Source organism: Sciurus carolinensis, chromosome 12 (genome assembly GCF_902686445.1).
Source record: "Sciurus carolinensis chromosome 12, mSciCar1.2, whole genome shotgun sequence".
NCBI lineage: Eukaryota > Metazoa > Chordata > Mammalia > Rodentia > Sciuridae > Sciurus > Sciurus carolinensis.
In genome coordinates, this window is record NC_062224.1 from 54,201,935 (window position 1) to 54,227,674 (window position 25,740).

Consider the following 25,740-nt stretch of genomic DNA (forward strand, 5'->3'; position numbering starts at 1 on the left):
AGTTGTTATGGGAATAACTCAACCACCAGAAAGGGTTGAGGTTGGGAGTGTAGCTTAGTGGAGGAGCATGTGCTTAGCATGTATGAAGCATGTGGGGTTATAACCTCCTCACATGTGTACACACACACACACACACACACATACACACGATTAAGCCAGGTACATTGGTGTGTGCCTGTAACACCAGTTACTTGGGAGGCTGAGGCAGGTGGATCAGTCCAAGACCAGACTCAGCAACTTAGCAAGACTGTCTTAAAAAACAAACAAACAAACAAACAAAAAACCCCAACCAGACTAGTGCTGTAGCTCAGTAGTAAGGTTATCCTAGGTTAAAATGCCAGTATACCAAAATGAATGGATGAATGAATGAATAAATAAATAAATAAGATTTGAGAAGTCATTACAAAAATTATCTCCCCTCCATCCAGACTTTTTTTGTTTTGTTTTTTTTAATTCTGATATTTTATGGTGTTTGCATTGTATAGTTCATGATAGAATATTCTTTTGATACCACAAAGTCAGAGACAAGAAATTTTAAGAAGTGGGCCTGTTTGTCCAGTTAATACAAAATTATAAAGACTGCCTTTTTCTGTGGTTTACAAAATTGATTTTGTGAAACCTTTTGTCTGTCTTCCATTAGATACGCTGGGGTTTAAAAATGAGTTGCTTTATCCTCATTAGAAAAACAAGGTATTGTGTTAGTGTCTTCCAAATGACTTTTAGTAAGCTGGTATTCATGTTAGTAAATTAGTATTCTCCATTTTTCTAGGCTCCACATTCTATTTTTGTCCCTGCTTTTATTCTTACCTTTTTTTTTTTTTTTAAATCTTCTTTATTGAACAGTAATAACTCCACCATCAACCCACCTGAGTCTTTATAGCTTTCTTGTTTGGTCATGGAGTTTAAAGTGATACTCCTCACTCATTCATTAGGGTACTACTTTTTTCCTGAAAAGCATGAAACATGGAAGGTTAGGGAGATAAACTAATATGATATTCAGAGTGAAATGATACCTCATACCAAACTCATAGCCATATCAGAAAATCTAGTACATCATCATTACAGGCTCAGAACAGATCTGGGAAGATCCTATTTCATCTGTGGACAGTCCTGGTGACCATTTATTTCTTTCAGCTCTAATTATAAATAATACACATTCACTGAGAAGGTGTGAAAATTTATAACCCCCATGTCATGGCAGTATGGATGTTTTGTTCACGCTTAAGCTCTTGCAATATTTTTGAACTCACATGGAACACAAAATTATTTGAATACATATAAGCTAACATTCTCTTTTAGTCTTCTGTTTACCCCTCCTCAAAAAAAATTCTTTTTGTTAGTCATCAGTAAAAAAGATTATTCACTAGACAAAACTGTGGGCCCAGATGGCTTCACTGGTGAATTCTACCAAATATTTAAAGAATAAATAAAGTCATATATATGCTCTTTCAGAAAATACAGGAGGAACAAATGTTGCTCAACTTATTTTATGAGGTCATATTTCCCTGATACCAGAAGCAGATGCAATCATTAGAAAACTGTAGATCCCTGATGAAGATAAATAAAATATTCTTTAACAAAACATTTGCAAATTTAATTCAACAATGCATAAAATGAAGGTGAACATAGAGATAATGAGAAAAATATTTGCTAAAATACATCACCTATTTGTGACTGAAACACTTAGGAAATATGAATAGAAGAAAACTTGCTTAACCTAATAAAGGCAATGAGAAAACAACAGCAAGCATTGTTATATGAATTTGTCCTTTTAAGTTTGGGAATGCGAACACAATACCATCATATGGTAATTCTGTCTTTCTTTAACAAGTGTTTCTATCTAGTATAGAAGATAAACAACAAAACAAAAAAATTGAAAAAGTAAAACTGCCAGTATTCATGACATGATTATGTACATACAAATTTCAAATAAATTGGAAGTAAATTATCAAATTTATAGATTATTAGAAGACATAAAATTTCCATGATCACTAAATTCAAAATTGATATCCAAAAATCAATTGCATTTCTCTGTTAGCAAACATAAACTTTTAAGGTATTTTACAGTGAATGCTCTTAAAGCAGCATTGAAAGAATCAGAATCAAATATCTTATATGACACTGAATAAAAATGTGGGGCTAGGGAGGTATAGCTCATTGGTAGAGTGCTGGTGTGCACAGGGTCCTGGATTTGATATCCAGCACTGTTTAAAAAAAAAAAAAAAAGTACCTTCAATGCAGAAACGTAACAAAGTTCAATGGGAGAAATTAGAAATTATTTAAATATGTGAACAGAATTACAGTGTTTACAGACTGACGTCTTCTCTCCACACTGATGAATTTAATGCATTTCTGATTAATATCCCATGTGTTTATGTGCTTCAGTGGGATATGACACACTGACTCTAAAATTTATATTAAATTAAGTAAAATAATCTTAAAAAAATAAAGTTGGAGTTACTTTTCCAGATATCAAGACTTATTACAATGCACCAGAAATTAAGCTTCTTAATATGTGTTCAAGAATACTTAGACACGGAAGATCCAAGATGGTGGACTAGAGGGTGACTGCATCTCCTGTCGCTCCAGAACTCAGGATTCAAGAAGGGGAGGTATTGAGAGACTCGGACCAACATAGAGCCGTGGGGTGAATCTCTCCCACTGGGTGAAGCTCGGCCTGGGCGGCAGGCTAGATCCACAGCCAGCTTCTAGGAGCAGGCCCGCCCAGTGAGAGCTTTTCCGCACAGAGCCAACCCCAAGCCCTGAACCCAGCCACAGACCCTGGTCCATAGGCTGCTTCTCGGACCAGGGCAGGGCAGTGAGAGACTTCTCCAAGCAGCCCTGCTCCCTCCGGCGGCAGGTGGGGCCCAGGACCAGCTTCTTGGAGCAGGCCCGCCCAGTGAGAGTTTTTCTGCACAGAGCCAACCCCAAGCCCTGAACCCAGGGGCAGGCCCTGGCCCGCAGGCGGCTTCTGGGACCAAGGCAGGACAGGGAGAGGCTTTCCCCTAGCAGCCTGGCTCCCTCAGGCCTGGGCAGGCCCTGTCTATAGTCAGCTTCTAGGAGCAGGACCACCCAGAGAGAGGATTTCAAAGCAGAACCAGCCCCCAGCCCTGGACCCAATAGCAGGCTAGGGGCAGCTTTCTTTGGAAGCACTGCTTATCAAGTTCCTCCAAGACTTCAAGCTACTGAAGGCTGGGAGGTGATATACTGGAAATCTACAGGGACACTATAAGCCAATAGTGGAAATCTGCAATATCTCAGAGTCCCACTGATATCTGACCAATATGAGAAAACAAGGGAAGAAAATGTCCCAAACAAACCTAGATACTATATCAATAAAACCCGATGACAGCACAGCAGAAGAAATGTCAGAAATGGAGTTCAGAATGTATATAATTAAAACAATCAGGGAAGCAAACGAGGAGATGAAAGCGCAAATGCAGGCATTGAAGGAGGAGATGAAAGAGCAAATGCAGGCATTAAATGATCACACCAATCAACAGTTAAAAGAGCAAATATGGGAAGCAAAAGATCATTTCAATAAAGAGAGATACTGAGAAAAAATCACACAGAAATCCTTGAAATGAAGGAAACAATAAACCAAGTTAAAAACTCCATCGAAAGCATAATCAATAGGAGAAGAACACCTGGAAGACAGAACCTCAGATATTGAAGACAAAATATTTAATCTTGAAAACAAAATTGACCAAACAGAGAAGATGGTAAGAAATCATGAACAGAATCTACAAGAATTATGGGATATCATGAAAAGGCCAAATTTAAGAATTATTGGGATTGAGGAAGGCTTAGAGAAACAAACCAAAGGAATGAACAATCTATTCAATGAAATAATATCAGAAAATTTCCCAAATCTGAAGAATGAAATGGAAAACCAGGTACAAGAGGCTTATAGGACTCCAAATATACAAAATTACAACAGACCCACACCAAGGCACATTATAATGAAAATACCTAACATACAAAATAAAGACAGAATTTTAAAGACTGTGAGAGAAAAGAATCAAATTACATTCAGGGGGAAACCAATAAGAATATCAGCAGATTTTTCAATCCAGACCCTAAAAGCTAGAAGGACCTGGAACAACATTTACCAAGCCCTGAAAGAAAACGGATGCCAACCAAGAATCTTATACCCAGCAAAACTTACTTTCAGATTTGATGATGAAATAAAATCCTTCCATGATAAACAAAAGCTAAAGGAATTTACAAAAAGAAAGCTGGCATTACAGAACATTCTCAGCAAAATATTTCATGAGGAAGAGATGAAAAACAAAGATGCAAATCAGCAACGGAAGGAACTAGCCTAAGGAATAGCCAAATAAAGGAGAAACCAAATCATGTCAAAAAACAAAAATGAGTCAAATGACTGGGAATACAAATCATATCACAATAGTAACTCTGAATGTTAATGGCCTGAACTCATCAATCAAAAGACATAGACTGGCAGATTGGATTAAAAAAAAATCCAACAATATGCTGCCTTCAAGAGACTCATCTCATAGAAAGAGATACCCACAGACTAAAGGTGAAAGGATGGGAAAAAAACATACCATGCACACGGACACAGCAAAAAAGCTGGAGTATCCATCCTCATTTCAGATAATGTGGACTTCAAGCCAAAACTAGTCAGAAGGGATAAAGAAGGACATTACATACTGCTTAAGGGAAGCATAAATCAGCAAGACATAACAATCATAAATATCTATGCCCCGAATATTGGCTCATCCATGTACATCAAACAAATCCTTCTCAATTCCAGAAATCAAATAGACCACAACACAATAATACTAGGCAATTATAACACACCTCTCTCACCACTGGATAGATCTTCCAAACAAAAATTGAATAAAGAAACCATAGTTCTCAATAACACAATAAAGGGGCTGGGGAGATAGCTCAGTCGGTAGAGTGCTTGCCTTGCAAGCACAAGGCCCTGGGTTTGATCCCCAGCACCCAAAAAACAACAACAACAACAATAACAACAAAAACACAATCAACAGTTTAGACTTAACTGACATATATAGAATATACCATCCAAGAACGAATACACTTTCTTCTCAGCAGCACATGGATCCTTCTCTAAAATAGACCATATTTTATGCCACAAAGCTACTGTTAGCAAATACAAGAAGTTAGAGATACAACCTTGTACTCTATCAGATCATAATGGATTGAAATTAGAAATAAATGACAGAATAAAAAACAGAAACTTCTCCAATACCTGGAGATTAAATAATATGCTATTATGTGATGAATGAATAACAGAAGACATCAGGAGGTAAATTAAAAAATTCTTAGAAGTAAACGAGAACAAAGACACATCATATCAAAATCTCTGGGATACCATGAAAGCAGTACTTAGAGGAAGATTTATTTCATGGAGCGCATTCAACAAAATAAATAAAAATCAACAAATAAACGACTTAACACTACAGCTCAAAGCCCTAGAAAAAGAAGAGCAGACCAACACCAAAAGTAGTGGAAGACAGGAAATAGTTAAAATCAGAGCTGAAATCAATGAAATTGAAACAAAGAAACAATCAAAAAAATTAACAAAATAAAGAGTTGGTTCTTTGAAAAAATAAATAAAATTGATAAACCCTTAGCCACACTAACAAAGAGAAAGAGAGAGAAAACTCAAATTACCAAAATTCGGAATGAACAAGGAAACATCACAACAGACACAAGTGAAATACAAAACATAATTAGAAGCTATTTCGAAAATCTATACTCCAACAAAACAGAAAACCTTGAAGATATCAAAAAGTTTCTAGAGACATATGAATTACCTAAACTGAACGAGGAGGATATACACAACCTAAATAAATCAATTTCAAGCAATGAAATAGAAGAGGTCATCAAAAGCCTACCAACAAAGAAAAGTTCAGGACCAGATGGGTTCTCAGCCGAGTTCTACAAAACCTTTAAAGAAGACCTCATTCCAATACTTCTCAAAGTATTCCATGAAATAGAAGAGGAGGGAACCCTCCCAAACTCATTCTATGAAGTCAATATCACCCTGATACCTACACCAGACAGAGACACATCAGGAAAGAAAATTTCAGACCAATATCCTTAATGAACATCGATGCAAAAATTCTCAATAAAAGTTTAGAAAATCATATACAAAAATATATTAAAAAGATAGTGCACCACGATGAAGTGGATTTTATCCCAGAGATGCAAGGTTGGTTCAACATCTGGAAATCAATAAATGTCATTCACCATATCAACGGACTGAAAGTTAAGAATCACATGATTATTTCAATAGATGCAGAAAAAGCATTCGATAATATACAGCATCCCTTCATGCTCAAAACACTAGAAAAAATAGGGATAGTGGGAACATTCCTTAACATTGTAAAGGCCATCTATGCTAAGCATATGGCCAATATCATTCTAAATGGTGAATAACTGAAAACATTCCCCCTGTAAACTGGAACAAGACAGGGATGCCCTCTTTCACCACTTCTATTCAACATTGTCCTTGAAACTCTAGCCAGAGCAATTAGATAAACCAAAGAAATTAAAGGGATATGAATAGGAAAAGAAGAACTCAAACTATCCTTTTTTGCTGAGGACATGATTATATATTTAGAGGAACCCGGAAATTCCACCAGAAAACTTTTGGAGCTCATAAGTGAATTCAGTAAAGTAGCAGGTTACAAGATCAATGCTCATAAATCCAATGCATTTTTATACATAAGTAATGAGTCTTCAGAAAGAGAAGTTAGGAAAACTACCTCATTCACAATAGCCTCAAAAAAAATAAAATACTTGGGAATCAGTCTCACAAAAAAGATGAAAGACCTCTACAATGAGAAGTACAAAACACTAAAGAAAGAAATTAAAGAAAACCTTAGAAGATGGAAAGATCTCCCATGTTCTTGGATAGGCAGAATTAATATTGTCAATATGGCCCTACTACCAAAAGTGCTATACAAATTCAATGCAATTCCAATTAAAATCCCAATGACGTACCTTACAGAAATAGAACAAGCAGTTATGAAATTCATCTGGAAGAATAAGAAACCCAGAATAGCTAAAGCAATTCTTAGCAGGAAGAGTGAAGCAGGGGTATCGCAATACCAGATCTTCAACTATACTACAAAGTAATAGTAACAAAAACAGCATGGTATTGGTACCAAAATAGACAGGTAGATCAACAGTACAGAATAAAGGTCATGGACACAAACCCAAATAAATATAATTTTCTTATACTAGACAAAGGCACCAAAAATATGCAATGGAGAAAAGATAGCCTCTTGAACAAATGGTGCTGGGAAAACTGGAAATCCATATGCAACAGAATGAAACTAAACCTCTATCTCTCACCCTGCACAAAACTCAACTCAAAATGGATCAAGGACCTCGGAATCAGACCAGAGACCCTTCATCTTATAGAAGAAAAAGTAGGTCCAAATCTTCAACATGTCGGCTTAGGATCAGATTTCCTTAACAGGACTCCCATAGCACAAGAAATAAAAGCAAGAATCAATAACTGGGATAGATTCAAACTAAAAAGCTTTCTCTCAGCAAAGGAAACTATCAGTAATGTGAAGAGAGAGCCTACAGAGTGGGAGAAAATCTTTGCCACTCATACTTCAGATAGAGCACTAATTTCCAGAATCTATAAAGAACTCAAAAAACTCTACACCAAGAATACAAATAATCCAATCGACAAATGGGCTAAGGAAATGAACTGACACTTCACAGAAGAAGATATACAAGCAATCAACAGATATGTGAAAAATGTTCAACATCTCTTTTAATAAAAGAAATGCAAATCAAAACTACCCTAAGATTCCATCTCGCCCCAATTAGAATGGTGATTATCAAGAATACAAGCAACAATAGGTATTGGTGAGGATGTGGGGAAAAAAGTACACTCATACATTGCTGGTGGGGTTGCAAATTAGTGCAGCCACTCTGGAAAGCAGTGTGGAGATTCCTCAGAAAGCTTGGAATGGAACCACCATTTGACCCAGCTATCCCACTCCTTGGCCTATAGCCAAAGGACTTAAAATCAGCATACTACAGAGATACAGCCACATCAATGTTCATAGCTGCTCAGTTCACAATAGCCAGATTGTGGAACCAACCTAGATGTCCTTCAATTGATGAATGGATGAAGAAACTATGGTGTATATATATATATATATATATATATATATATATATACAATGGAATATTACTCAGCCATAAAGAATGATAAAATTATGGCATTTGCAGGCAAATGGATGAAATTGGAGAATATCATGCTAAGTGAGATAAGCCCATCTCAAAAAACCAAAGGATGAATGATCTCGCTGATAAGCGGATGATGACACATAATCGGGTGTTGGAGGGGTTAGTGTTAGGGTTATGGTTAGGTTTAGCGTTAGGGTTAGGGAGGGGGGCAAGAATGGAGGAAGGAAGGACTGTATAGAGGGAAAAGAGGGGTGGAAGGGGTGGGGGGAAGGGAAAAAATAACAGAATGAATCAAACAACATTACCCTACGTAAATTTATGATTACAGAAATGGTATGCCTTACTCCATGTACAAACAGATAAACAACATGTATCCCATTTGTTTACAATAAAAAAAAAAAAAAGAATACTCAGACACAATGGAGTAGAATAGGAAGCCACTAATTAGATTCTACTATATAGACAGATGATTAATAACAAAGGTGCTACTGAAACGTAATGTAGTGACTGGTCATAGTGGCATGTGCTTGTAGTCTCAACTACTCTAGAGGCTAAGGCATAGGATTACAATATAAAGGCCAGCCTGAGTAAGTTAGCAAGACCCTGTTTCAAAATAAAAAAGCTGGGAATGTAGCTCAGCGGTAGAGTGCTTGTGTGGGGCCGTAAGTTTGATCCCCAGCACTAGGGGGAAGGAAAGCATTATAGTGGAATCTTTGAAATAAAGAAAATGTGGCTAGTCGGATGGATATTCATATGGAAAAGATAATGATATATGATCTCTATCTTAGAAGCATAAAATTTTTCTAGTATTATTCTCTAATTAAAAATATTGTTATCCCACTATCTTCTTTTTTTAATTAAAAAATTTTTTTTATTCTTTTGGGTTATACATGATCACTATTTTCTTAATCACTTGGGTCTATATGTTTCCTTTCTCATTTGTGTTTTTTGTGGTGCTGGGAATCAAACCTAGTGCCTCCTGTGTGCTAGGCAAGCTCTATACCACTGAGTTATATTCCCAGTCCTCATTTTTTTTTTCTTTTGGTATTGCGTATTGAACCCAGGGGCACTTTACCACTGAGTTACATCTCCAGCTTTTTTATTTTGAGATAGTGTCTCACTAAGTTGTTTAGAGTCTAAATTGCTGAGTCCCCCTGAGACCTCTGAGTGGGTGGGATTACAGGCATGTACCATCACACCCACCCCGCCATTTTCTTTTCTGACATCGGTCATTTGAACCTCTGCCTGATTATACCTGTCAGAGGCTTTCAATTTTATTTTATTTTTTAGAGGACTCTCTGAAGGCTGCTGTACTAGGACTTTATCTATTTCCTTCTTTGAACTAAATTGCAGGGGTTTTGTTTTAACTTAAATTCTTGAGATACGTATGTTCTAAAGCTTTTTAATCCCTTTAGTATGTGTATTTAGACCTAAACATTTCTCTTTCAACATGACTGGCTGTACCCCAAACTTATGGCATGTAATATTTTCATTACAATTAATTTCAGAAATATTTTCTAGGTTCGATTTTTATTTTTCTTATTAACTTGAGAATTTTCTCTTAATCTTTCACCTTTGAGATCATAAAATGTCTTAGGGTAGACTTGGTTGATATACATTTTACTGGTGACCTTTGATCTCTGTATGCTTCTGGATATTTGTATTATTTTCTAGGTTTGGGATGTTTTCCATTATTTTCTCTTTAAATAAGCTTTATACCCCTTTGTCATGTTCAAGTCCTTTTTGAACTCCAGTAACTTGAATGTTTTCTTTTAGAGATATCTCAAAGTTCCCATGAACTTTCTTTATTCCTCTTCATTCTTTTTTTCCTCCTGTGTTTTTTCAAAGTTTTTTTTTTAGCTCACAGATCCTTGTTTGATTTATTCTACTATTGATACCTTCTCTAATGTTTTCGATTTTGCTTACTATATTTTCAGTTTAAGGATATTTTTAAATTGCTTCCATCTCTCTGTAAGGATTCTCTGTTAAGAATATTGAAACATTTCTCTGTTTTCTTGAAGCTTGTTGAATTTCCTTCAAATAACAGTTTTTAAATTCTTCATCTGAGAGTTCACCACTATTAGTTACTTTCTGTTGATTTTCTGACTCTTTATTTTGACTGATGTTTTGTTTTGTTTTAAAATTATTTATTTTTCCATTCTTTCTACTCTCCCCTGCTCTCCCCAATTCCCTTCCCCTTCCTCTTCACTAGTAGTTTCTACTTCCCTGAAAATTCTTGATTCTTGCCTGCATCTGGCATGGTCTGTGCATTAAAGGGTTAGGTATTTATTCCAGTCTTTATAATTTTGCTTTGTTTGTGTTTATCTTTCCAGAAATTCTAGACTTCTTTTCTTTGAACTTTTTATCACTGCCTTTGTTTCAGCACCAGATGTCACCCTAAGTCCAGGTTTCTCACAAGTCAGTTATTGGTGTGTTGCAGTTTCAGCACTACAGGGAATTCCAAGAACTTTTTTGTCCCAAATCTACCTTTGGTGTGTTGTTCACCATGAGACTGAAAAATTCTTAAAGTCATAGTCCATTTCTGTCTGCAAGCAGTGACCTGGAGCTAGGGTAGGTACAGATTGCTCACTGTGGTCATTGGCCCACCATTATATGTTTCTTTATCTAAAACCATTTAAAGATAATATTATAGTGTTAAGTATTTAAAGGTGAAGATGTAAATTACAAGCATGAAGATGATGCAGTTATTTTAAAAATCTAATTATGTTATTTATAAAAGTGTATGACAATGATTATAGCAAATTAAGTAGTGATTAAAAATGGACTATATTATGGTACTGACTAGTTATTGTTTTTCTTATCTGCCCACTTCAACACAATTTTAAGGGTTGTACTATATTTTTTAAATAATTACATGATAAGTGGAAAAAAACTATTATGAATTCAATTCAGTCTACTGTCAGTAGATCTATTTTTCATCTAATGAGTATTCTTACAAGTGATTTAGATGAGTTAAAAATGGATAATAAGTAGACACTTCACTGTTCCTTTAATAGTAATAATGTCTTTATTGCCACCCAGTCTAAAAGGTGTTTAGTAAGAAAAGATATGAATTTAGTAAAAAAAATTCCTAAGAAAAGATATGAAAATGTGCTGTTGTTGAAAAGTTTAAAGAAGACAAAAGTAAACCAAACAAAACTGAGGAAGAACATAAAGGAATGAAACTACTCAAAAACATTCTGGGGCTGGGGAGATAGCTCAGGTGGTAGAGTGCTTGCCTTGCAAACATAAGGCCCTGGGTTCAATCCCCAGCACCGCAAAAAACAACAACAACAACAACAAAAAAAAAAAAACAACAACAAAAACCATTCTGAAGGGCTGGGGATATAACTCAGTTGTACAGTGCTTGCCAAACATGTGTAAGGTCCTGAGTTTGGTCCCAGCACCACAAAATAAAACATTCTAGAACCCCCAAAAGTATGGCAGACAGGCCTCAAAACACCATCCATTTAATTCCTCAGGAGTGAAATTCTGACATCAGGAGTGACTGTATCTTTGGCACCCTCCTACAGATAACATTATGTAAGGGGCATTTTCAGCTATCTTCTCAGCTATCTTCAGTGAACCTGATCGCACAGGTCACACCCAAGCAAGGTTTGGTAGAAGCAATTCTTTTATAACAAGGTGTAGAGCTCTCTGCTGGCTTGAGGTAGATTTTATCTGTGCAACTAAGGGTAGATTGTATTTCTAAAGAAATACAAACTCTATACTTTGAAGCAGTGTTTTTCACTTTTATTCCTAATGAAAATTGATATTTGGTGGGAGATTATGCTTTCTGAAATGTCTGGGCTACAAGTGCCATATTGCCATTAAATATGGGTCCTAATGAAAGCAGATCTGCAATTCTGCCAGACACAGAGACATTTATTAAACACACAACACTAATGTACACAAGAGTCCTCTGGAGAGGTCAGAGCATGTGCAGCTTGCTACCTGGGTAGGTGCTTGGCTACACCTTTCATGAAAGGTCCGTGTGAAACAAACACAAAGGAGGCAGGATTCTGTGCCTAATTGTTGGCAGCAGGCACGGAGACTGGATGCAGTGACCGGATACAACATTGTCCATCCTTGCCTGAGTCTTACCTAGTGGCTGGATGCAGTACTGTCCATCCTTGCCTGAGTCTTCCCTTTTTAAAATATGGGCATATTCTCTGATGTCCTAGCCTGTTGATTACAGTATGGTTTTTGTTTAGAGTTTGCATTTCATCCCTACTGTACTGTTTTTCTCTTAGCTTTATTTGATGCAAATCAAAAGGTGTTAGGAAAATCTACCTGAGTAAGGAAAATGTCACAAAGAGAATATAGGGCACACATGTGAAGCAGATACATTCTTAGAATGGTCAAGTAAGTTATTCTGAAGACCTAGTGCACAGTTTTCCAAGGTGTTTATGGGCCTTCAAGTGGCTTCCTTTGTGAGTTGTCCAGTTTGTCTTGTGGTGCTATGTATAGTCAGGAGTCTTATTCTGTCCATATTCTGTTGGCCGGCAGCTGGCAAAACATTTTTTTTTTTTTTTTTTTTTGCCAGAAAACCCCTGTCTAATTCTTTTATTCTTGGCAGGTTTATTTACTTTTTTATGGTTTCTCCCCCAGATAGTTTCCAATTGGGACCCAAAATAAGGCAGTTTTCTAAGTCTTGTGTTGTTGAAGGCAAAGAGGCTATTATTGTCTCTGTGGCACCCAAGTACAACCTATTCTCTGAGTTTCCCACAAGTGTATAAACAGTTTTTAAGGGGATATCAGTTCAGTGTGGTGGCTCATACCTGTAGTTCCAGCTAGTTGGGAGGCCAAGGCAAGAGGATCACTTGAGCCCAGGAGTTTGGCACCACCTGGGCAACATAGTAAACACTTCTATCAAAAGGCCAACAAAGAAATAAATAAACAAATAAATAAATATAAAAGAAAAAAGAATAAAACCCATAAAAACAAACAAAAACCACAGATAAAGGGACATTGTATTCAAGTGAGTTAAAATGCTAGTTCAGGGAGTTCTCTAATTAATTAGCCTACACCTTATCTTAAAATTCTCATTAAGCCAACATAGCATCTCATCCTCCAAAGAAAAAGACGTAGCTTTAGTTGATTTAGATGTCATTATAAAAATGTTGAGAGAAGTACAGTTATGAAATGTATGACTGTATGGAGAATGAGTGTGTTATGATTCTATATAAAATAAAATGCTGTTTTGATGTTTTACATATGTAAGCATATCTATATGCTTTACATAGAAATGCTTCGGCAAGACTCAAGGCTCATTTTTTATGATTGAATTGATAGCATTTATAATTATTTTATTTTTAAATATAGCAAGATCAACTTTACACTTGGGCTGCAGTCAGTCAACCCACGCACTCACTGGATTACACAGAAGGGCAGTTTCCCAGGCGAGCCCCATCTATGTGGCCACCATCAAGACCTCCTGATGAAGAACACAGCCCCAAGGATGCAGAAACAGGTAGGCTATGGGACAGTAATTGTTCTGAGAGTGTGTATCTTAATGAGTCATCGAAGTACTTAGTGGGTGTGCTTCTCTTCTGGGTATTTTTTAGAATATAATCTGTAGGTAACCCAATTAAAATCACTGGGAAGGTTATGAAATTGAAGATTCTTATGCCTCATGCTCAAGACTGTTGAGTAAGAATTCCAGGGAATAGGATACTGGAATTCTTCACTAATTGATGTGTGTACTGAAGTTCAGGAAACACTGCCTTCATGCATCTCTGCTGGAACCACCACTAAAGGTTGAAGCTCCATATCTTATTTGAGTTAAAATGACCCTGAGAGGACATTTCAATCTGTTGCTTTCAAAAGATGGCTGGCACCTTACCTCTTCCCTCTGAATCTCTTTATTTACTGCTTCCTTCTTACTTAGTTTTTTTCTTTCCTTGTAGAGGTAACTGAGAGAGGCAAAATAGAGATATAATTTTATTAACTCTCAATTTTAAATTATTTTTAAATTGTACAGCATTCAGATATAGTCTTTTTTTTCTTTAAAATTTTTCTTCCTTTTCTTTTCTTGGATCCTTTTACTATCTTAAACTACTTTCTGTTATTGTTTGGGAAGATAGTGTGAGATTGGCATCAGTGTTATTTGGAGTTCAGTAAAATAATTATCTCTAAACCAGAATCTGGGAAGGCATTTTGTATTATTATTCCGAATTGAGAATCATATTTGTGCAACAATGCTTTATACAATTTGTTTACTTTATCCCTTGTTTTTCCTTCATTTTGTCATAATGAATACCCAACTTCCTCTTGGTGAACTGACTAGAAAGAAATACTGACTTCTAATGTGTGAGTGAAGAGTAAATAGAAGGGTATCATTGCTATTTGTAGATCTCTCAACACCAAATTTTTCTAAATGGTAGCATGGATATTAAGAATTTTGTCACTCCCCACTTGGCTCATTGAAACTCAATTTGGACTTATAGTGAACAGTTGTAACATAGGGGCATGGAGCTTATGCTCTGCCCCTTAACAGCTTTGTAATCCTAGGCATATTTCCTAATTTCCACACTCTGTTTCTTCATCTAAAAAGTGGTAATGAGAATAGCATCTACTGCCTAGGGCTATTTTGGGGATTGTAGAAGTTCATGTAAAGCATTAGAATGCAGAATGCACTGCCTGATTCAGTGTATTTGCTATAATTATAATAATAATTATTATTATATATCTATTTCATGTCATTATCTTTCTCAATGAGTTCCCTTTAAAATCAACAGTGACCCACAGCGTCAAAGGTATTCTAGGCCCTGCCCAAAGTTTTGCATAGGGAACCCAACTACCTCTTTTTTTTCCCAGTCTCTGGGTTACATGTTTATTCTGTACTTCTTTCCCCCATTGCCCTCAGTGGGAGCCTACACTCAACACTGTACGTCCCTTTTTAAATGTCCAGTGCTTTTAACACACTGCTTAGTATTCACAAGGTGGGCTATACTCCCTGGAATCTATAACATGAGAGATAGAATGTGGAAAATCTGTTCCGAGTAGAACTGTGTTTATCAAAACACTCACAGAGAGCAGTTGATCAGGGCTGAGGTAGATTTCCTTAAAGCAAAGAGCTTCAGATATGAGAGGAATCTAACATGATGACACCTGAAAATAAAGCAAGTAATTACAAGCACTTTTAAAAGGAAAAGCACACAACTAATTGTATTAGTCCCTTTATATGCACTACTGTATTTATGTCAAAAGTTTATTGTTAAGAAATTTGTAGGAATAAGATGTAGTATAATCAACCAGTTTCTTGGAGAGTCCTTTAACATTTGTTCATAACCTGTGTTTGTGTCATTGATTAGGATGATATTTTGATTTTTTTTCTTTCCTACTGTTTTTTTTCTCACCCTTTCTAACTGAAACATCTATATTATCCTCTAAATTTTGGAGCACTTTACAAAAGTCATGAAACATTTTAAGTTCCTGGTAAGTAAGTGGAGGGGCACTTGATTGAAAGTTAATTGGAAGTGTTAATCTGAATTTTAGTTTGGTGAAGAGGATAGTTGGAATTGATACCAAGGAGTTTATAACCTAGATTTTTGATGTAGCTTGAGAAATATCAGAGCTAATAATTTTTAATACAATAACTTGTCTTCTTTTAAAATATGCACTCTTAAAGAGGATGATAGAGGTAAGTAGAAAGAAATTTAACATAGTGACTCCAATTGATCTTTTATCTATCCCAATAGCTATAGAACATTCTTTTGTCCACAGTGATCTAGTGGTGTTTTCTGGACTTCTCCTGCTGTTAACCCTATGACATTTAGAAAGATACTTCATTGGGCAGTCTTATTCTCAAGAAGCCATATCACTCCCTCCTCTGCTTGGACAGTCAATTACGAGTGAGAATTTGAATATTATAGAAAAACTTGCATAAGGTCTAATGTTGTATATCAACTGTGAATTTTGATAATGTAATTACTAATGTAGTAAACTGTTTGCTATATACTTAACTGGTCAACATTATTGTGTAGTGACATGATTAAAATCACTCAGTGCAACATGTGTCCCCTTTCAATTTGAATTTAAAGTAAAATAGTTCAATTACGTTTTTCTTTTTCTTTTTCTTTTGCAGTGCTGGGAATAGAACCCAGGGCCTCATATATGCTAGGCAAGTTTTCTGCCACTGAGCTACATCCCATCCCTTTTTTATTTTATTTTGAGACTGGATCCCACTAAGTTGCTGAGACTGGACTCAAATTTGCCTTTTTCCTGCCTTAGCCTCCCTGGTAGATGGAGTTACAGATTGTACCACTATGCCCAGTAACTTTACTTCTTTTAGAAGAAGACAGACTTGCAGGTCCATCTTAGAAAATCAAGAACTTTTTTTGACCTCTTTTTTCCTTCCAGCTCTTTTGAAAAATTGCTCATTAATTCACATGTCCAGCTAATTCAGATGTATTCTCTGTTTTTTCACGTATCTCACTTTAATTTTTTTCATGACACCATCTGTAAAAGAGTTTTTTCTTTACCTTCATATATTAATGAAAGAACTAACCCTTCTTCATATGAGTTTGAAGTACTAAGGCTGAGGTGATATCTTGATGCTGCCTCTTACCAATGAGCTACAGTGTGAATCCTTGCTTCCCTCCTGGCACTCTGTGCAGTCCACATGCTTCCACGGATGGGCTTATGATATATCAGCTGACCTTGTGAATTCTATAGAAGGCCTCCTGGAAGCACGGGCTGGCTGGAAAGGAAGTTAGGCCGTGATGTGCTCTATTATTATTATTATTATTGGTGATGGAAGCATTTATAAGAAAACCTTCTCAATTACCTTGTTTTCTCTTTATGTCTCCTTACATATAGGATGCAACCACCCCACCCCACCCCTGGTTGTTTTCTTTTCTGGAGCCCTGTGATATTTTATTTATATTTCCATCATTTGCAGTATCTATGAATCATAATTTTATTTCTTTTTACATACATACCTTCCTGTAGAACCCCATCATTTTAAGACCTTTTGGCACATACTAAATACTTAAATATTTGAATGAATGAATGAAGATCTTTATATTGGAAAAGATTTAAATAGCTACTTAACAGACAAGTGAAAGATTAGAGGGAATTTTTTTTTTTTATTGTTAGTTCTATTTAGTTATACATGATAGCAGAATGCATTTTGATTCATTGTACGGAGATAGAGTATGACTTTTCATTTCTATGGTTGTAAACAATGTAGAGTCACACCATTCATATAATCATACATGCACATAGGGTAAAGAAGTTTGTCTTATTCCACCATCTTTCCTCCTGCCCCTGTTCCCTCCCCTTCTCTCTTTTCCTAGAAGGAAAGTTTTATGTGTGTGCGCAAACAGTTCCTTGACCAATTTAAAGGTTCAAGTACCAAGTTTTAAAGGTCATTTGATGGCTGTATACAAAATCAAAGAGATAATAAACGTGAGTCTTAAAATTCATGGAGGACAAAATCAAACTGTGTAGACATGAATAGGAATGTTATCAATCTTCCCCTCCCCACCTCCCCCAGTGCTGGGGATTGAACCCAGGGTCTTGATGCTTGCAAGGCAAGCACTCTACCAACTGAGCTATATCCCCAGCCCTATCAGTCTTATTTCATCAATGGAAAATCAAATCCCTTACCTTTCTTTGACAATGTCAATGCCCAGAGAGCAAGTGGAACATTGATTTTTAGAAAGGCAATCCAGGTACAGAAAATTCTAGAATAAAAAAAAAATGTATGTATGTATGCATATATGTATGTATACATGACTTGGAGTGTAGCTCAGAGGTAGAACACTTGCCTAGTGTGCACAAGGTCCTGGGTTGGATACCCAGTTGTGCAAAAAGAGAAAGAAAGAAATTATATGGAAGGTGATCTGGTAGAAATAAGACAGAAAATTTTTCTGCAGATATCCTAAAAAAAAAAAAAGTCTGTTTCCATGCTGGCTGGATGAATTGAAACCCACCTTTGCTCTACAAAGGATCTGAATAGATTTTAAATATCTGTGTCTAAAAGGATCACAAAAGGAAATGGATCAACTCAAAGAAATTTAGAACAGAACAATAAAATGAAACAAAGTTAAGCTTGAACACTGAAATCTAAGAAATTCCTACAGTTTATTTAGAGGTGATTGGAAATTTATCATTTAGGTTCAAAGAAGAAGGGGGAATATGAACAATTCTGTATCATTCTCAGTGTCCATGAGAAACACAACTTTGATGGCCTCTAATAACCATTCCCCACAAAAAAATGCTTCTGATGGTCCCTAAGGAAAGAGATTTTGTGTGATGTAATACAATTGTAGTATCATCAACTTGTTTACATGTTTTGTCTACATGTTTTAAAACATGTTCATAGGAATTCTGTGACGGAGGGTGATTTGATAGCGTTCTATCCCTCTGAGCTACTCACTTAATCTAAAGATAAAAGGTACTAGAGTAGATGAACTGTGTTTCCAGCAGAGATTGCGTGTGTGTATGTGTATGTATTTAGGGGCCAGTAAAACTGAATAATTTCTCTTTTGCTAGCTGAATTCTGGGGGCGGATATCTTTTGTTGACAGTGAGGAGCAGATTTATGCTCTTAAATAGATAAGTAAGCAGAACATAGGTGATCCCATTTAGGAAAATTTAAACCCCATTTTCATTTCTTGAGGATGTAGCATATCAGATTAAAAACATACACCATTTATTAGGTGATCCAATCATAAGGAAGGTAAACTGTTTAAGTGAATTTTAATGAATTTTCTTTCAATTAAATTTATTAGACCTGAGTCAAATTAATGTATACCATTAAACAAGCTGAATTTAATAATTTTACATGTATTTTAAAATTTACATTTAAGTAAATTTTACATTCAGTAAATTTACATTAAGTAAATTTAAGTAAAATGTATTTTTTACTTAAAATGTAAACCTGCTTAAGACCACTTATTTTTAGAAGGTGTAGTTGATATAGTTGAAAGGGGAAATTTTATTTTCCTTTTTTATCAAAGATGTGTATCTTGTTCATTATCTCATTGCTCTCTCTACAAATATGAAACTCATATGCTTTTTTCTTGTGAGTGATGGGCTTATTTTATGATAAAGAAATTACTTCTGAAACTATTAGAATTGTATGTATCCCAGATTTTAGCTTATGCTCAGAATTGTGGGAAGTAACTTTTTAAAAAAATGGAATATTTAAAGTTCTGTCAGGAATTTCTCTTTCCCTTTTTTCTTCATAGTGATTTAAAACACAAAACAGTTTAGTTTCTTAAATTTTAAAAAGGGCGAGTGAAGAAGGTGGCAGTTTTTTTATCGCACTGTTTAGAGCTCTCTCACTGAGTTATTCTCTAAAAAAGAACCATTCTACTGGATGAATATTTAGTGGAGATTGCCTGTCAGTTCCAGAGCTGGGTTTGAGGCAATTCTCAAAGTGCCCCTGGATCCTGGGAGGAGTAGAGGGTTGGTAACAAGCAAATTGGCTTCTATCAGGGGTGGTCACTTTCATCTAGGGACACTGATGAGTGTTAAGACAAAACTGAGTTCTCAAATCTACCTGCGTGGTGATTCTAGTGTGGAGCCAGTTCACTTATTTGTTTCTACCATGCCAACTTTTCTAGGCTACTTTCACCGTAACTTGGGCTTTTCTTTATTCCTTTTTCTTCCTATACTTTCTTTACCCTATTTTTTTCTCTTTTATTCTCTATTATTTTTCTTCTATTTCTTTCTTTTTTTTTTTTGCTTAGTTGTTTTCATTCACTTATACTTTTTTTTGTAGTAGTTAGTCCATGTATCTCTTTGGTTTTAAAATCCCGATACTCTAGATTCCTACATTCCAGCTTCTGATTTTGAAGAGAGCATTTCGAGATATAAATTTCTCTTAAGTGTTTGAACACACAACTTCAAGGAAATGAAGAGAACAGTGCAAGGGATAAAGGGTAGAATGGGAGAATGAATTCCATTTAAGTAAGTATTGGAGTAGAGGAAAACGGGGAATTTGGGTGTAGGTGTTCAGAATGTTTGATGAATGACCTTTCTAATAAGCATTGTTTTCTAAATACATTGTTCCAATAAACTGCACTTGTTCTTATTGACCACCGGACCTCAGAAGTTTGGTTTTGGGGACAAATTACCCAGTCATAGACTATAGAAAAAAAGCTATGAAGCACTATAAGCATTTCTAATGTAAAGAACTACTAGGAGATCCCTTGAGTGTTTTTGTGCTATTGAAATAGAAACAAGAAAATAAATTTTCTTCCATGTGTACAAAACCAGGATTTGTCTTGAATCTATTATTTGGGAGGATTTGGAAATAATGAAAAATAGTAGAAAACAAGATTCTTACAGATTTGGGATTCGCTTTCTTAACTGTTGGCTAGCTTTGATGTTAAAAGTCTTTATTCAAATTTGGTTAACTCTGGTGTTAAATTCTGAGTAGGGAAGGATCTATTTTTGATTGACTAAGTGAAACACAATGTTGTCTGGAAAAATGGTTGTATTTTAAGTTCACTTGTTTATGTTCTCTGTCACCATGACATGTATTGGTGACATGCTGTTCTCAATGGTTTTGTTGTAAAAGAATACTCTTAGCTAAAGTTCAGGAAATAGCCAAAGACAAGGTGTATCTCTGCTGCCTCTTAATAAAGTCCTTACTCTCTTTCCCTACCTAGCTTACCCCACTTTTCATGGTGGCAACTAGTCTTGACCATTCTTTTGATCTTTCACTTATTCTTTTATTCATTTCTATAATTGCTCAGTAAGTATTTTAAGCACCTGCTATGTGCCAGATGTTTGGGAATATGACAGGGGAATAATTCTGACACCAGCCTCTGCTTTCATGGAACGTATGTTCTAGTGGAATATGAGAGATAATGAATAGGCACACCAAGTGAATTATGGAGTATATGATGTGATGGTCCATGTTATGAAGAAAGTAAGGACTGGAAATATGGAGTGTTGAGGGTAAGGGGTTGTTACTCTAAATTGAGTGCTCTGGGAGGCTGGAGCAAAGTCCTGAGGGATCAAGGAAGCAGGGCATGCAGCTATCTTGAAGAAGAATGAGCACTCTGGGCTGTAAAGAAGAGTTGCTGTGGCTTTGGAGGCCTGGTGGAGGGGGCAATCACTGGAATATTAGAGGATGGCAGGCTGGCCAGGGTGGCTGGAACATAGTGAGCAAGGGGAAAAGGCAAAGGAAGTTAAACCTATTCGGTAGCATAGGCAGATCAACCAAGACCCAGGGGTCTGTGATGAGATGGTGATTCTCATCTGACTGCAATGAAACCTTTCAGTGTCACTTAATGGTATGTTATCTGTTTAAATACTAAGTACTTTTAATTTTTCTGTAATATTGTTACATGCATCAGTTACAATGCTGTTAAATTGGGAATGTCAAAATGATTGTGAAAATCGACTGCTGTACTTTGTGTCCTGTATCTGGTCTACCTGTCAGCCAGGGAGAGCAATGTGATAGGCAAGAGACATAACCTTTAGTCTTCATCCTGCCACCAACTGCTTGTGTTAGGAACCTGGGACTTCTCATCTCTCAAGTACAGAGGATGGGTGAGATGAGTGGTTTTCAGATTCTGATTCATAGAGTGTTGGAACTCCTAAAGGCCCTTTTAATTTTTAAAAATATTTATTTATTTGTTTTTTATACTAGGGATTGAATCTAGGGGCACTTTACCACTGAGCTATATCCCCAGTGCTTTTTACTTTTTATTTTGAAGCAGGACTGCTGAGGTTGGCCTGAAATTTGGAATCCTCCTGCTTCAGCCTTAAAAGTCACTGGGATTACAGGCGTGCATCACCATTCCCAGCTTTATTTTCATTTTTAAGTTTTTAAATTTGCATTCAGGTTTCACTTAAAAGAAAGTACCCCTTAGCTTAAACAAAATGCCCAGTGTGGTTATTTCTTTTGTTTTCCAGTGTGATGAATTTGTAATCTCATAGAATTTCAACTGACAGCATCTTCAGAATCCATGATTACTCAGTGCCCTCTATTGACTGTTATTTATATTCTCTCATTGAAGTCAGGAGGTAATATGTCAACAGATTAGGTTTTTGAGATCCTATCCTTCAAGATTGAGGTGGCTTCCATCTTGAACAAGTTTTAACTAAGTGACTGATATAAATAAAATTCTTAACCAGTACTCCTAGCACAACAGTATAGAGATTAGCACTGAGAAAAATAGTTATGGTTGATGTGCAGAGAAGGACCATTCCAGTTTTTAAAAATAATGACGTGTTTGTCATTATACGTGTTTGTCATTATATATGCTGAATATAGTGTTATCCTCATAATCCATTAATATATTTGGAAGAGAGACTAGATATTTTTAATACTTGTGGTTAAAGATATATTTTAGTGAAGATTTTAATTTTTTGACTGAAGGTTTTTTTTTTTTTTAAGATATTGACTGCTTGCTTCCTTTCCAATCCAGAATCTCAATCTGCTATTTTGGAAACTCCGAAAAAAAGTTCAGATGCTGCCCAGCAGGTAAGGAGATCTTATTAGGATATCAAGTCCTCATTGCTTATTTATCTTAAAATCATGAAAAAGCTCTGTGATTTATCTTCTAATGTGCCCTGCTGGCTAGGTTACCCTTGTTTCCCTAAACCTTTAGGGGAACCAGTCAGGCAGAAGGAGATATTTTCTTCCATTTGTATTTTACATGGAAAATCAGCCTTGAAGTGGAACTGAGTACAATCTTTTCAGAAGCTACACCATTTTATATCCAGCCAAAGGGCTGGGCCTAACAACAGCTGTCTCCAGCAGGAAAATCCAGCAGGAGACTTCTGGGCTGAGATTGGCCTGGCTGAATAGTTCCATGGATACTTTCTTTAAAAAGTCTTTCAGAGTTTTTCTTAAATCAAATAAGGCTTGTTTCCCCCTCTGGTGCTGGGAGTGGAATTTAGGTCCTTGTCTATTCTAAGTAAGCAATCTACCGCGAGCTACATCCTCAGCCCCTAAGATTTTTAAATTGCTTTAGTGGATAAAATACTAGTGTCTGTTTAAATCCATGGAGACTTTTTTTCTGTTACAGAAGAAGCTAAAAGTTTTGTCTTTTTTTTTCTTTCTTGTGCTCAAATGGACTTATTAAAAAAAAAAAAAGGCAAGGAAGGTAATGTTTTTGTGGAACAATAATTGTGGACTAAAATTGATATTTTGGATATAAAATCTTTTTTTGTGGGGGGGTAGGGTACTGGAGATTGAACTCAGAGGCACTCAACCACTGAGCCATATCCCCAGCGCTATTTTGTATTTTATTTAGAGGTAGAGTCTCACTGGGTGCTTAGTGCCTCGCTATTGCTGAGGCTGGCTTTGAACTCTCAATCTTCTTGTCTCAGCCTCCCAAGCCACTGGGATTACAGGCAATGCATCCCCACGCCCAGCTTGGATATAAAATCTTTTGTTTAATTTATTTATACTTTTGTCCAAGTATGCTTCTGAAAATAACCTAGTGCTGTTAGAAATCAATAGTAAAGGGGATGTGTGATCTAGCAGAGAAAAAGAGGACTCATACCTGGGTTCTACATGGAGATCTGTTTCTAGTTAGTATGTGATGACATATGTAGAGGATCTGAGACATAGTGCTATTCTCTGAAAAATTAAAGAACTGGTCATCCTTGAAAACTCTTAAAAGCCTAAAAAAAAAGGATCAGGGGAGTAGAAGAAAGAAGGAGATTGAGAGGGAGGGAGGAAGGATGGGATAAGGGAAAAACAGTGGAATGAATCTGATCTAACTTTCCTGTGTACATATATGAATATACTGCAGTGAATCTCAACATTATGTATATCCACAAGACACTAATTTAAAAATAAAATAAATGTAAGTAAATACCAGAAAGATCAGTAGAAAAGAGAATAGGAGGGAGGAGGGTAAGGCTAAGGGCAAGTTTTAGGGACTGATATTCATGTTTTCATAATTATGAATATGATATTCCATGTATTTATAATTTTTCAAAATGAATCCTAGTGTTATGTGTAACAAAGGTGGACTAATAAAAAATAAAAAAGTTTTAAAAAGCATAAACTAACTTCCTACTTGAAAAAGAAGCCTTGCACCATACATGAAAGTCATGTGCCCCCTGGAGGAGAAATGGGGCATAACATCAACTGAGAAAATACTCCTTTGTTGCTGCACAAAAATATACTAGATGGGCTATTATCATTAAAAGCAAATCTGCTCTTAAGAGTAGTGTTAGAAAAAGGAAGTTTTCTCAGCTTATTTTTTTGTCATAGATGGAACCTACATCAACCTAGGGGCACTTGGAGTGGCATGGAGGGCTTAGCTTATTTAATTAACTTCAATGACTAACCAACAGTAAATCAGATAAAGCTAAAAAGAGGGAAAAGAGAAATAGTAAATTCAATAACAATTAAGAAAAAGAATATCCTTAAAATATCCTGTCATTAGTTTTTTGAGCTTTTTGTTGTTGTTAAGGCAAGCATGGTTAAATTATTATCTGAAATAAAATGTTAAATTATTCTAAATTTTATGTTCAAGGACTACTTGACTGAATTTTTTGTTGTATATGATACTGCCAAAGAGAATCTGGACAAGAACTATTGTGTAAGAACAACCATGATAAAACATATACAACACTGTCCTCTATGTTCAGATTATAGTTATAATATCTTAAGATACACACTTATATAAAATTATTATTTATTTGTTTTTGGAACCGGGGACTGAATCTAGGGGCACTTTATCCCTGAGATACATCCCCATCCCTATCTATCTATCTATCTATCTATTGGTATCAGGGATGAACCCAGGGGCACTTAATCTCTGAACCATATTCCCAGCCCTTTGTAATATTTTGTTTAGAGACAGGGTCTCACTAAGTTCCTGAGGCTGGCTTTAAACTCGAAATTCTCCTGCCTCAGCCTCCCAAGCTGATGGAGATTATAGGCATGTGCCACGTTGCCCGACCCCATCCCTTTTTATTTTTATTGATTTCTTAAATTTTGAGTCAGGGTCCCGCTAAATTGCTTAGGACCTTGCTGAGTTGCTGAGACTGGCCTTGAACCTGGGATCCTCCTGCTTCAGCCTCCTGAGTTGCTGGGATTACAGACGTATGTTACTGCACCTGACTCATGTGTAAAATTATTTCATGATTTTTCTGTTTTCTTTGAGCTATGGACTATAGTAAAATATATTGCAATAAGAAGAAAACCTAGTGGACTGGGGGATTTAAAAACAGAGACTTAAGGGTGAAATAGATCAAAAAAAATTCTTTCTTTGATGATAATGAAGTGTCCAGAAGTCAGGAAATATGATAAATTAATTGAGAGGTAATAATATTTGGAGGCAGTTGAGGTTAAGAACACAACAATAACATGACTAACTTCTGGAAACATTAACTCCTTATTATAATTTTTTTTTTTTAATGGGCTGGCTTGTTTCTTAGATGATGTATGTTTCATAAGAGCCTAAGTAACTGACCATAAAGTGGATACAAGGAACTAGAATTATCAACCTACTGTGTACTTATTGTTTTACTGTATTATATTGTGTGATCCTTACAATAATTCTTTAAAATAGTTGTTATAACTCACATTTCACTG

The 25,740-nt window shown here is 35.9% G+C and overlaps 1 protein-coding gene across 1 annotated transcript in view; it reads left to right on the plus strand.

Annotated features, from left to right (window-relative positions):
- Positions 1–25,740, plus strand: part of Fmn2 (formin 2) — a 275,933-nt gene that overhangs the window by 2,056 nt on the left and 248,137 nt on the right. Inside the window, exons 2-4 of the mRNA XM_047520535.1 lie at positions 13,537–13,684; positions 15,845–15,856; positions 22,610–22,665. Of these exons, the coding sequence (XP_047376491.1) occupies positions 13,537–13,684; positions 15,845–15,856; positions 22,610–22,665 (216 nt within the window). The remainder of the gene's footprint in view (positions 1–13,536; positions 13,685–15,844; positions 15,857–22,609; positions 22,666–25,740) is intronic.